Consider the following 13,083-nt stretch of genomic DNA (forward strand, 5'->3'; position numbering starts at 1 on the left):
TTCTGACAGAGCTCGGATGACCTAGGGATCTGTGAATGCTCATAGAGGGCTTCATCAGGTATCAATGTTGGCTTCAGGTAAAACTTACTGAAGGCTCTGAAGGCCTTGATCTAGAGTCAGTGGTGTTCTAGGGGTGGGAATTTAGGCCAGGAACACTGATAGGGCCAGGCCATTGTGGGCAAAGAGAGAGCTTTGGGTGCAGGTAGACCAGTATTTTAAAGTACTTCTTAAACCATACCTGGACTGTCACTATTGGCTTACCCCCAGGTATAATGATACAGATAAGAAATTGAAGTGAGAACCAGGAAGGAACATCAGTATTTTTTTTTAACCCAGCCCATGTTCTATGATAGAATTCAGCCCTGCTAAAACAAAAATTGATTTTTGGATGACTGGGTCACAAACTTCTTGCTTTTCCTTTTCTTCTTCTTCTTTTTCTTTGTACTTGCTTTTGATTTTTAAGAATAATGAACATATTCTCTTCTATAATGGGAAAACAGAATAACTTTTATTTGGAAAAAAAAAGGTAGTCCACATTTGTCATTTAAAACAACATAGGAAATCCCCATCTCAAATAAGCAGTCTGATGATTACTTTTGTAATAGTTGAAATAAACCAACTTTATTGGAATCAGTCATTACCCATCAAGACTGGAAAACAAATTTATAACTGGTTCAGATTCATGAAGAAAACATTCAGCAATATCTTCATTAAAAGGCAACTTATATTTATTAAGGCTTGAAAGCAAGTCCTGCTATTTTGTTACCACAGTTAAAGGTCTTGAGGAAATCAAGTAACCATCATTTGGAGTGTGTTTATAAAATGTAATGTTTGTTCTTTTACAAAAGCTAGGCATCTTTTGCTAAATTAGTTGACCCCCAGCTTTTAGAATGGGACAAACACGAGGTCAGGAAAGTTAGACAAATTTCAAACATCAGCTGGATATTTTATATTTTAAGTATATGCATAATCATTATTGTGAAATTTCTAACTATGCATAAAATATCTCAGATAATTGGATCCCTTAAACTATGTTTTTCAAAGAAAAACAAAAACAGAAAAAAAAGAAAAAACCAACCAGACTGGTTTTATAGAAAGAGAGATTAGCCCATCCCTATAATGAGGCAATCTTTCATTTCATTTTTGGTTGGTGAGGGGAGCATTGGATCTAATTTCTCAAGTAACATTAAATAAAATGGTACACACTTTGGATCATACCTCATGATGAAAGGAAAGCATCCTGAAACTAAGCCAGGAGAAGAATACTGGCAAAGGTAGACAGCGTTTGAATGCTGAAAAGCACTGGATAGAAGAAAATGGGTCTTGTTTGCAGAAAAGGCTCCAAGGCCAAAGATGTGATGTCTGTTCTCCTAACTTTAGAACTAGGATGCTTCACATGCCCGTTTCTCTCTCGAACGCTTACGATTCTTTTTAATGGCATGTGAAAAAATAAGGAAGTGATCCCTTAGGAATCACTGAACTTAGTTTTAATAATAAGTTGATACTTCATCTTTCCAAGGAGAGAGACAACGGCACCTTGATTCACTCTGTTACATAAATGGCTCCTGGCCGCTGGGAATAGCAGTGGGTCACGGAAATACCTACTGGATTCCTGCTGCCTCTAGACCAGTTTAATTTTAGGCAGACTCTTCACTGGTTTCTCACGATGGAAAACTCTTACTAGACAGACCTGTACCTTCCTGACTCTGCCGCTCTTTTAATTCTATTTGTCTAGGCCTTCCTGATTCCTGGGATTCTTAGGTCTTCAAGGTCTTCCAGGCTCGATTCATCCTGCAACAATGCGAAGATGCTTGGTGTTGTCTTTGTGCAGAATGGCCAGTGGGCATTCTGAAGGAAACTTCATTCTTGGTGAAGCCTTTTTCTAATGAAAAGACCAAGATCCTTGCTGGCCGCACCAGCAGGAGATGTGAACACAGGACACTGGCATTTCCTGGGAAGCTGGAACCAGTCTGAGGTGGTGTGGCCAAATAAGTGTGTTTGGCTTTTCAAAGCCTGTGATTCTGAGTAGTCAGGCGTTTGACTTTCTTTACCAGGAGACAAAGACACACAATAGACTGAACCATGCTCTAGAACACTCAAGCTTTTATTATCCAGCTCATCATTTAAGGTTATTAAAATCTTACCCAATACCTTCTCTCTGGGCCAACCTGATAGATGGGTAAATTCAACACAGTTATTCTGAGTTTGAGTCTTCTTTCTGCCTCAGCCTCCCACTATGCTATCCCACAAAAATAAAATAAAATAGTGACCTGAAAGTCAAAGGAGAAAAATAAATCCAAAATAAAATAGGATCTCAATCCAAACCCTTTCAAATGCCACTGAAAAGCTTTTCAAGGGATCAGGATTCATTCAAGACCAATGATAGGGTGACGTCCTGTCTTAAAACTCTGGAGTCCAAACTGCAAACCTTCAGTACTCCCTGAGTTGATTCTGGAGACTCCTAAGGACCTCATGATACTGATACTTGAAGATGATTTGCTGTGTATGTGACAGGGTTGTGGCCAAAGCCCAGGGAGGCTGAAGGATCTGGAGAAAAATCTCTTTTGGAAAAAATAATCAGAAGGTAATATTATTATTATTTAAAAATATTCTGCTTAATCTGGTCATAAGACATTAAAGCTCTCAATCAAAAGTCAGATGTATTATGTAATAATCTATTGAAATAAAAAGATATTCCTGAATTAAGTACTCAGAAGTGCTTTCCATCTGTAACTCCATCCCCTATTTTCAATGGTTATAATTGATCGTGTAACTGCCCCCCCCCACTGGTGCCTTAATATCGTTATTTATGTAAAACTAAGTCAACCACAGAAGGAACATCTAAAAACAACAATGTTGATTCAGTTTGGCTTCTTTGTTTTTAAAGACTGTTTTTAAAGACTTGCCAATGGCTGACTTCTGACTCTCAGATCAGTCATTAATACCAGACAAGCCCTAGCCGGGAGCTGGGCCACCTGGGGGCCTGTTTTCTCTGTCCTGCTGGCTGTGCTACACCGAAGCGCTTCTAGAAAAGCACCACTGTGGGTCTCTGGAAAGTAAACTGCCTCTTAGGTCATCGTTCCTGTGTTGCTAAACCCAGGGAAGGGTTTCTGAGGACAGCAGGATTTACACTAATTAAAAGTCCTCTGGGATCATTCAAGACTTCATCTCCCAAGAGGCCAGTTCGGGGCTTTTCCCTACAGTAAAAAGAACTGTTTCCTCACCATGCTCCTTTTTAAACATGTCTGGGAGCTAAGTTCCCAGGGAGTCCCTGGGAAGCTTCCTTTAGGGGTGGGAATGAATCAACGCCTCCTGCCCTTGCAAAGCTCTCAGGCTAATAAAACGTCCTACTGAGAAATCTCGTCTTCCTCAGCGGGCTCAAGGGGCTCCTGCTTCCTCCCCTCTACTCAGATCAGTGGGCCATGTGATTTCTTCAGAGATCCCTGGAGGCAGGTCCGTCTGGGGGTTGCTGGGGTGAGCATATGCCAATGTTTCTATGGAAAGGACCGTGCTGCCCTGACCTTCCTGAACAATGAGCCGGGTCCCAGGCTTTCTGGCACATGGGAGCTTCACTCTACCCGCGGGCAGCCCGGATGGGAGGCCTGCTGAAGGGGACCGTCTATGGAGGGTGGCTTTTCTCACAGGGCATCACTAGGGCAGAGGGCTGACGATTAGCTCATTTTTCTTAGTTTCCTCTGCATAGGTCCCCAGGCTTGAGCCAGGTGAGCTTTGAAGGAGGTGAAACTCAAGGAAAACGACTAAGGAGTGAAATATTAGCTAAAAAACGTTCCTTCTTCATCTGGCAGGTGAGTGAGATGGCAGGAAAATTAACCCAGATAGGGCATCTACTTTACTTCAAGCCCAAACCACACGGTTTCCCAGTCAGAAAGGCCCATGGACTTTCTTCCTAAGGTGTTCCATGATCTTGCCATCTCTCACCCACCAGAGGCTGCAGCCAGATTAGCCAGAACCCCCACCTGGCTGGCAGACCCGCATTCCAGAACAACTTGAAGAAACTGGAAAGTCAGTTTTGGCCAATTCTTGGGGTTTTGCTCTAAGGTTGACATCAGCAGTTCGAGATTTAGTGAGATCATGAGAGAGAAGACCTGTGTGAAAGATTCCCAGGGAACATCGGGCCTCATAAAGAACTTCTTTATCTCCAACCCCTCCTCCCCCACCCCCCACCTCCCAACTGCTTTCTCACAGACCAAAATTCACTTGTGGGTCAAACAATCAAACCCAGGCATGTCATCTCCAACAAAACTACCCCGAAGCAAGCAACCCCCATGGCTGGTAGACCCCGTGGGTCTTTTGGCATCGACACTGCTCCTCCTCCCCTTCCCAGTCCCCTGATTTGCGACTGCATGCCAGTTTCCCTCCCTCAAAAGGCCTGGACAGTTTAGAACCAGAGGTTGGTGTCAGCCAGATACACAAGAGCATCGTGACCTTCTCAACACTGCAGCCAAAAGAGACGGTCTGAAATGGTTTTCCAGTCTGGTCTTCAGTGCCCGGTGTGACCAGAGCATCAGAAAGCAGAGAGGGACTGAAGGTGTGGGTGCCAACTGGCAAATCCACAGCCTGCCTGTCCTCCATTCACTCCCGCAAACGCAGAGACTGTCTTTCTAGTAAGAACTACCATGGCATCTGTCCTTGGCTGCTACCAACCAAGAGGAGGGGAGAAGGGGACACGGTGCTGCATGTTCCTAACGCAGCTGAGCATTGATTCTGATGTTGGCGGAGGGGCCAGGGACAGTCCCCTGGGTGGGTTGTCCAGCCCTGACCCCAGACACACACTGAAACCCAGACCGGGCCCAAAGGCTGAGAGCTTGACATTTCTACATTTCTGCTTGCAGATGCCGGCGTGATCAGATGGGGTGGGCTCGGACCTCCGTAAGACACGGCAGGCTGGAGTCCCAGGAGGCCAGCGACAAAACGCGGAAGGGGAGTCTGTGAGGCCGGGGTTCCTTTGGGAGAAGCCGAGTCCTTCTGCTGCCAGCGGTGGGGCAAGGTGGCCCAGCTCAGGACCGGCTGAGGCGCTTGGCGACGTCGGCGTAGGCCGACTCGATCTCCTTGTCGGCCGCGCAGGTGTTGGTGAACTCGTCCCGGGCGTACGCGTTCTTCAGGTACCGCCACAGGCCCGTCATCTCGGCCGGGAAATCGTAGTTGCGGTACTTCTTGGCCACGATCTACAACACAGACGGCAGCACAGAGATGGCGTGAAGGCACGAGACAAACCATCGGGAGGGACCCCGCGTGCGTGCAGGGTGGGGGAGACCCCGCGTGCGTGCAGGGTGGGGGAGACCCCGCGTGCGTGCAGGGTGGGGGAGACCCCGCGTGCGTGCAGGGTGGGGGAGACCCCGCGTGCGTGCAGGGTGGGGGAGACCCCGCGTGCGTGCAGGGTGGGGGAGACCCTGCGCGCAGCACGGTGGGCCGGCGGCAAAATGTTCGTCTTGCAAGGTGGGGGTGCTGCCTTCTTTCCATCCTCTCTACACTTATTTATTTCGTAATATATATATTTTTTGCCCTTTGACCTAGGCATTCTGCTACGAGGGATTTTTTCCTTAGGAAATCATCACAGAGATTTAGCTGCCTATGTGTGATCACGGACGAAGAGTAAAAAATGCAATAGTAAAAAAAATGGCAGGGAAAGAAATGTCCAGCAATAGGTACATGGATAAATGCATTATCATACAGTGCCAGACTGGAGAGCCTTTAGAAATGATGCTGCAGAGGAAGTCCCAGGCATCTGGAAAACTCTTCTAGATCATTAAGTGGGTGCCTGGGTGGCTCCGTCCGTTAAGCATCTGCCTTTGGCTCAGGTCATGATCCCAGAGTCCTGGGATCAAGTCCCACATCGGGTTTCCTGCTCTGTGGGGAGTCTGCTTCCCCTTCTGTCCCCTGCTCATGCTCTCTCTTATTCTTTCTCTCTATCTCAAATCAATAAATAAAATCTTAAAAGAAAAAAAAAGATTGTTAAGTTTCAAGTGCAGTGCAAACAAATTAATAAATAAATTAAAATTTTTAAAAAGTGCAGTAGAATGCATTTGGAGAAATATGTGCAGTGACTGGAAGTATATATACCAATATATTACCAGTGGTTATGTCTGACTGATAGAATTATAAATCTTTTCCCCTCATCCACTTTTTTTACATAAACACCCTTATTTATAGGGGAGAACAAAAAGCATAAAAAGTAAGTTAGATGTTGGAATGTACATGCAGGCTCCAGGTATGATGTGGGAGTGAACAAATCGTGATTTCTATTCTCTTCGGAGTTTGCCACCTGTGGGGGCTGTGGACGGGTGTTCGGGGGAGGGGCTGTTTGTACTGAAACAGTAACATAGTGTTAAGACCATGGGCTCTGGATCCCCGCTAACTGGATCATCAATTTTACTGCACTACATAACAGCTGTGTGACCTTGGACTAGTGACTTAGCCTCCCTGAGGCCCAATTTCTTTATCTCTAAAGTGAAGGTAATAATAGGACCTACCTTGGAGTAACAGATTCGTTAATACACATAAAATGCTTAGAGGAGTGGCTGGCTTATACTGAGTGCTCAAGAAACATTATCTCCTATGATAATTCACTGAGGCCCATCGTTTGCCCATTTGCATGCAGAGGGGGTGACCTGTGTAGTGACATGGGGCCTCAAACTCAGAAGGGCTTGCTTTTGGTTCAATGCTCTGCTGTCACCATCTGGAAATTCTGAGTACTTTTTAACAGGGGCCCCTTTATTGATACAGCACGCTGGGCTCCGCACATTAGCTGGTCTTGCTTCTAGCTCTTTGGAGCCGGAGTGGGAATAGCAAAGAGTAGTCTCTCTCCTAAGGCACTGACTTCTGACTCCTTCCCTTGCTTTCTTTTTAGAGAGGTCTTCAGGCTGCGGGCCCTGGGATCTTCCCCCTCAGAGAATCCCCGAGTTCAACTACTCTGGGCTTTCATCTTCATTTTGGTGCCAGTGATGTTCAGGGTTCCCTGGAAAGCTGTGCTGAGTGAACACAGCGCTGACCTATTGCATGAAAAACTCAGCCTCATCAGTGTGACCACATTCCCAAGGAGCATGCATTTTCCCCTTCCCTTCTCCTGCATCGGTTTGGAAGTTCTGTTACAATAGTAAGCCCTGTTCTATTCCAAATTTCAGTTCCTGCTTCAGTATCCTAGCTCTTCCCTAGCTTGTGAGCAGTATAAGGACAGGAACCCCATCTTCTTCATTTCTATGCTGCCTGATAATAACGTTAAGATTTTTTTAAAAAGATGTTATTTATTTAAGAGAGAGCGAAAGTACAAGGGTGGGGGGAGCAGGCTCCCCACTGAGCAGGGAGGCCCCAGTGACAATGCGGGGTTCGATCCCAGGACCTTGGGATCATGACCTGAGCTGAAGGCAGATGCTTCACTGACTGGGCCACCCAGGCGCCTCTCAATAACACAGTTTATAAGAGTAGCGGCACTAGCGAGCATGTGTTTACTATGTGCTCTGCTCCAGGCTGTTTTAAGCACATGCAAGCATCTTAAACCCCTAAATAACTCTATAAGGAAGAGTGTATTATATTCCCATTTTACAGATGAGGAAAGTAAGGCAAAGAGAAGTTCAATAAGTAAGGATTCAATAAACAGCTGTATTGCATCTTTACTATCTTCGGGTATCTTAAATCAAAGTGCATCTAGAGTCAAATGTAAGAAACTCACTTAATTGTGGAGACTGAAGATCCTTAGCAGTGAGCCAACTGAGGCCATTAGAGCAAAAATGGGTTACACAGTGTGGCACAGGAAATGAATTAATTCAACCGATATCTTTTGAGTAATCACTAATGTTTATCATAGTCCTTGCTTTTCTTTTTCTTTCGAGTGTAATTGACACACAATGTCACATTCGTTTCAGGTGCACCCCGTAGTCCATATGCTCTGTATGGACAAGTCTGTATGCTCTGCCCTGCTCACCAGCAGGGAAGCTCCCATCTGTCACCATAGGACGCTATTACAATATCATTGACTCTGTTCCTTCTGCTGGGCCTGGTATTCCCATGACAGTCCTTCCCTTCTCTCCACATGGCCACCCAGCCATATGCAAATAAGAAAGGAAGGGCTGTATTCAGAATCCCTTGTGTGTCAGTTACCCAGCTATTGTTGCTTATCTCCAAATCATCCTTGTGTTTGTTTCTTTGGGGCGCTGGGACGCTGGGACGTTTGGTCGCTGGGGCCTGGAGTCTGCAAATCACACCTGTTCCGCCAGTGGCTCCCTGTTAGGATCTGCCAAGAGGGGGCGCTAGAGAGAGAGTCAGCAAGGCTGGAGGAGGGAGAAGGGCCACTCCTTTCTGGCCTGGGCATCCTGTTCCCATCAGACGCTCCTTTGCTCCCGCGAGGGCAGCTGAGTCCAGTTTTCTTGTTTTGCCATCACTGGTGGAACCAGTGTCCTCACCCTGGCTGAGAGAGGCCAACGCACAACAGTGACCCCACTGCAGGGGTTGGGGGCCAGAGCCCTGGGCCATCCCTTCAACTCAGACCCCAGTCGCAGCTCAGCAGTGCCCCACCTCAGAGGTCCAAGTTCGGCTCTGCGGGGGCCCTTCATCTAAGTTTCCAAGTTTAGATCCTTGCGACCTCTTCTGTTTGCCTCCCCTGCCTCAGGAAGGTGGCACCTCATGGTACATTTTGCCTTCCTAGTTCTTCAGTACTCACTGCTCTTTCTATTAAATGCTCTCGGTTAATAGAACTGGCTTGGGGTGGTCACCAAAGAAGCCATCCCCATGATGTTCTGCCCAGCTTCGGTATGACTAAGAAGCAAAGGTGAAAGCAAACGCTGGGGCCAGCACCCATTGCCAGTTCTCCTTGACCTCCCCCTGTTCACTGCACGGTGAGGGTCCCTTGGGTTTGCCCAGGAGGCTTTGAAAAGAAGCTGCCCTGACTAAGGGGCAAGTCGGTACAGGAGCGGTGGGTCACAAACCGACAGATGGAGTGGCCTCGAGTCTCTCCATGCTGGGAGTTGTTTTCATTTTTAAAGGATGCGCTATTGGGGTGCCTGGGTGGCTCAGTCATTAAGCATCCGCCTTCAGCTCAGGGCATGATCCCAGGGTCCTGGGATCGAGCCCCACATCAGGCTCCTCGGCTGGGAGCCTGCTTCTTCCTCTCCCACTCCCCCTGCTTGTGTTCCCTCTCTCGCTGGCTGTCTCTGTCTCTCTCTGTGTGTCAAATAAATAAATAAATCTTCAAAAAAATAAAATAAAATAAAATAAAATAAAATAAAATAAAATAAAGGATGTGGTATGAGATTTAAAACAGCAGAAGGGCAACTTATGGATATATACTTGTGCTTATGTCTCCTTTCTTATTCGCTGCAGGGGCTGAAGCAGGTCACTGTGCCAGGCAGGGGTCCCAGGGCCCGCTCCAGAAGGCCCTCTGTGCCCCTCCCTGCCCGGATCCGCAAGCCCTGAGCCTTGGCCACATTGCTGGGTCTTTCCTCACATGTTGGCTTGCCTTGAGGAGATGAGGACTCGAAGGGAGCCAGACAGCGAGAGTTCAAACCAGGCTCTCAGGGAGAATGAAGAGGAACCTGGACGAGAGCCAGGCAGGAGAGGGAGAGAGCGCGAGAGCGCACGGGCGAGGATGCGCACCCGGGGCTCTGATGTTCACAGGAACTTCCATGCTCATGGTCTGAATTTGCTCTTTCATATGAAAACAGTTAGCTCCCACAGCCCAGATTAGGTTTTGGCATCAGGAGCCAAACTGGAGGCCTGACTTGGCTCCTCCTTCACTCTTTCTGCATGACGGGGCTTTGCCAGGTCTCTGGGATCTGATAAGCTGGATCAGCAGAAATCCAAGGAGACAGAAGGCGAGGCCCAGCCTTTGTCCCCTCGAAGGCTGTCCTCCCTCTGATCCCCAGCTTCTCCAAGTGAACAGCTCACTGAACTCCGTCCAAGGACACGGGCGGAACATCGTTGTTTGGGGCTGGGAGGAACTGGAGGACTGGCAGGATGAAGCACAGGGCCTGGGGGGGTCCATTCGTTTACCTTATTAGACAGGAAATTCTTGAGTGGGTGGCAATATACGTTTGGGTAAGACAGAAGAAAGAAGGAGTAAAGGAAGAGAGAAGAAAGAGGCAAGAAGGAATATCTCTTCATTGAGGCATGAGAAAAATGAATTCCAGAAAGAGTCAATGACTTGCCCCAGCTCATGCTGTTAGTGGGTGGTAGATACAGGACTAGGACGTGGGTCTCGTGACTTTCTGAATGGGGGTCTTTCCATTACATCACGTGTGACTGAACTGGAATCATATCATCCCCCATGGTGCCACTTGTTCCTCAGGAAAAGAGAATAAAAGATGTTTCCCGGGGTGTGGTGGGACCTGCAGTAATTAATAACTTCAAAGACATGTAGCTTGGCTGGACTTACAAGTAACCATTGGCTTGGCCCCGAACCCAAAGTGTCTTCATATTAATAGACGGCATTTTCCCGGCCCATCAGCAATGGCATGCGGGATTCCCACCCAGTCTCTGGCTCTGACCAAGTCCCCGTGGGAACACCGGTGCTTACGCAGCTCAGATTTCAGTTCAAGCTGGTTGTGCTCTGATTGGAGGGAAGCCCACATTTCTAGCTGAGGACTTCAGCTGGAAAACAATAGGCAGAGAGCCAGCTGATCAATGATTGAATCTGATTCTTCTTAGTGAAGGGCAGAAGGAAAATGGTATGATAAAGACACAAGCGAGGTGATCAATGGTCAATCAATGAGTATTTATGAAAGGGCCACCACTTACCCACCATCATGCTTGGAGAAGCCACTACCCCACAGAGCTTATTGTCTGGCTGAGACATATGATATAAATGTGTATAAAAGTAGAGAACAGTCTAGCAATATGGCCCCACTGTGTGTTTCTCTAGGCTGGTGAGGGCCAGGAAAGGATGTAAGAAGAAGCATTAGTTTAGAGAAAGAACATCAGGGCACACAACTATTGTCTTCAAATGAGGTGAAACAGAGCAGCCCGGTTCCATACTGCTCCAGAGAACAAAGGGGAGCAGGGAGGCTGTTTGGGCCCAACATAAGGAAGGGGGTTTTTAGGGGAGCCTGGGCAGCTCAGTCAGTTAAGCTTCTAACTCTTGATTTAGGCTCAAGTCATGATCTCAGGGTTGTGAGATAGGGCCCCACATCGGGCTCTGTGCTGGGCATGGAGACTGCTTAAGATTCTCTCTCGCTCTCCTTCTGCCCCTCCCCCCCCAAAAGAAGGATGTTTAAATGATCAGAGTCTTCCAAAATGATAGGGCTGACTCATTAGACAGGGAGCTCTTCATCATCAGAAGTGTGCAGGGACAGCTGCATGGAAGCCTGTCATAGACACATGGAAAGTGGTCCAGTGGGGGGTGGAAGATAGTTTGGGATGACCTTGGAATTCCCTTCTTTCCAACTCTCGGATCCTAGAATTCTTATAGGACAGGATTACACTGCATGTGGATGTTGATCAGTGAGGACAACCATGGCAAGAAAATGATGTCACTTCTTGCAGCCTCCAGCTCTTCAACTGATAGATGAGGAAGAGGATACACGCCTGCTCTAGCAAGCTACTAAAGGGAATGAGAAGGTTGCAGATGAAGCAACTACATAGGGATGTGGGGATGTGGCCAGTGAAAACCTGTGAGGCACAGGCAAGGAAGACGCTCTCTCTCTCATATATATATATAAATGTATGCATACACACATATATGTATATGTAACCACATGTTATAACAACAGCAGCTACTATGTGTTGAGCCTTTACAATACGCCAGGCACCGTTGCGCCATATTTACTCACCCAGCCAAGAAGTAAAAATAAGAGTAGAAGTAAGTAATATATTCCTGTTTTACTGAAGCTCAGAGAGTCTATACAGCCAGCAAGCAGTGGAGGCTGACTTTGGGTTCCTATTCCTGTGACTTCAGAGCCCAGGCTCCGGACCAACAGGTGGCACTGTCCTGGACACATCCTGGCAGGTGAGGCTGGCCTATGATGGAGTTGGATATGGCGAGCAACCTGCAGATAGAGCTGTCTTACCTTGACCACATGGAGTTTGGGCAACAGGTTGCAGTCGGCCAGGGTCAGCTCGTCCCCATCTAGGAATTTGCGCCGGGACCTCTTGTCTTCGTCCCCGCAAGTGTTGGCATCGATCTCCTCTGGAAGAGGGTTGTTCAGGTAGTCATCCAGTTTCTTCAGTGCTCTGGTCAGGCCTCTCTCAAGGGCTGGAATGAAACAGCAGAAGACGAATCTTTAGTCAACCTTCCTGCTACTGGAAACAACCAGTGGTCTTCAGAGTAAAGTAGCCTATCCTGACTTCTGTGCCCCCCGTCACACTGCCATCTCCCACACACTACAGAATACCTGGAAGCCATTAATACAACACAGAAGACAAGTGTTAAGTGGTCTGAAAAAGCAAACCTTGACCACACAATAAACACTAGTTAATCCTTAAAACACACACACACACACACACACACACACACACACACAAATATAGAATTGCAACCATTAGGATATATATCAAAGTTTTTAGAGTGCTTATCTCCAGTAGATACAATAATAGCCAACTTTCATTTTCTATTTTGCTTCTTTATATTTTGCCAATATTCCACAATTAAGCCACATAATAATTTTGTGGAAAGAAAGGGCTCTGAATTAAGTAAATAACTGCTTAGAAATCCTAGGACAGAGATATGCACCAGACTTTGTGGAAGCATTAACCTTGGGAGCACCACCTGACCCAACCTGAGAAGGGGAGGGGACAAGGCTTCCAGGAAGACACGAGATAGCAAAGTACACCACCCTGCTTGGTGTTGCCCCTACAGGACTGACGGATACCAGAAGGGCAATACTTCAGTTTAATCTAGAGAAGGCTGTTCTCAAAATCGGAGATGTCCAAAATGGAAGGGCCGGTGCACCAGGCAGAGGGTTCCACCAGAAACGTACCGACGCAACTGCATGGAAACCTGTCATGGACACAGCTCAGAGAATGAACATCCAAAGGACAGCAATGTGGCAGAAGACTATGACAGTCTTGCCCCAACAATTTCCTATCCAATAATTCATTTGGACACAAGATTAGAACAAAATATTCAGAAGAACAACA

The 13,083-nt window shown here is 47.0% G+C and overlaps 1 protein-coding gene across 4 annotated transcripts in view; it reads right to left on the reverse strand.

Annotated features, from left to right (window-relative positions):
* Positions 1-486: 486 nt before the first annotated feature.
* Positions 487-13,083, reverse strand: part of CLIC5 (chloride intracellular channel 5) — a 153,564-nt gene continuing 140,967 nt past the window's right edge. For all 4 annotated transcript variants that reach the window (XM_026507325.4, XM_048219639.2, XM_026507326.4 and 1 more), the window contains exons 5-6: positions 12,015-12,199; positions 487-5,186 (exon numbers count right to left, since the gene is read on the reverse strand). In XM_026507325.4, coding sequence (XP_026363110.4) covers positions 5,019-5,186; positions 12,015-12,199 — 353 coding nt within the window. In that variant the 3' untranslated portion in view covers positions 487-5,018. The remainder of the gene's footprint in view (positions 5,187-12,014; positions 12,200-13,083) is intronic.

Source organism: Ursus arctos, unplaced genomic scaffold (genome assembly GCF_023065955.2).
Source record: "Ursus arctos isolate Adak ecotype North America unplaced genomic scaffold, UrsArc2.0 scaffold_29, whole genome shotgun sequence".
Lineage (NCBI taxonomy): Eukaryota > Metazoa > Chordata > Mammalia > Carnivora > Ursidae > Ursus > Ursus arctos.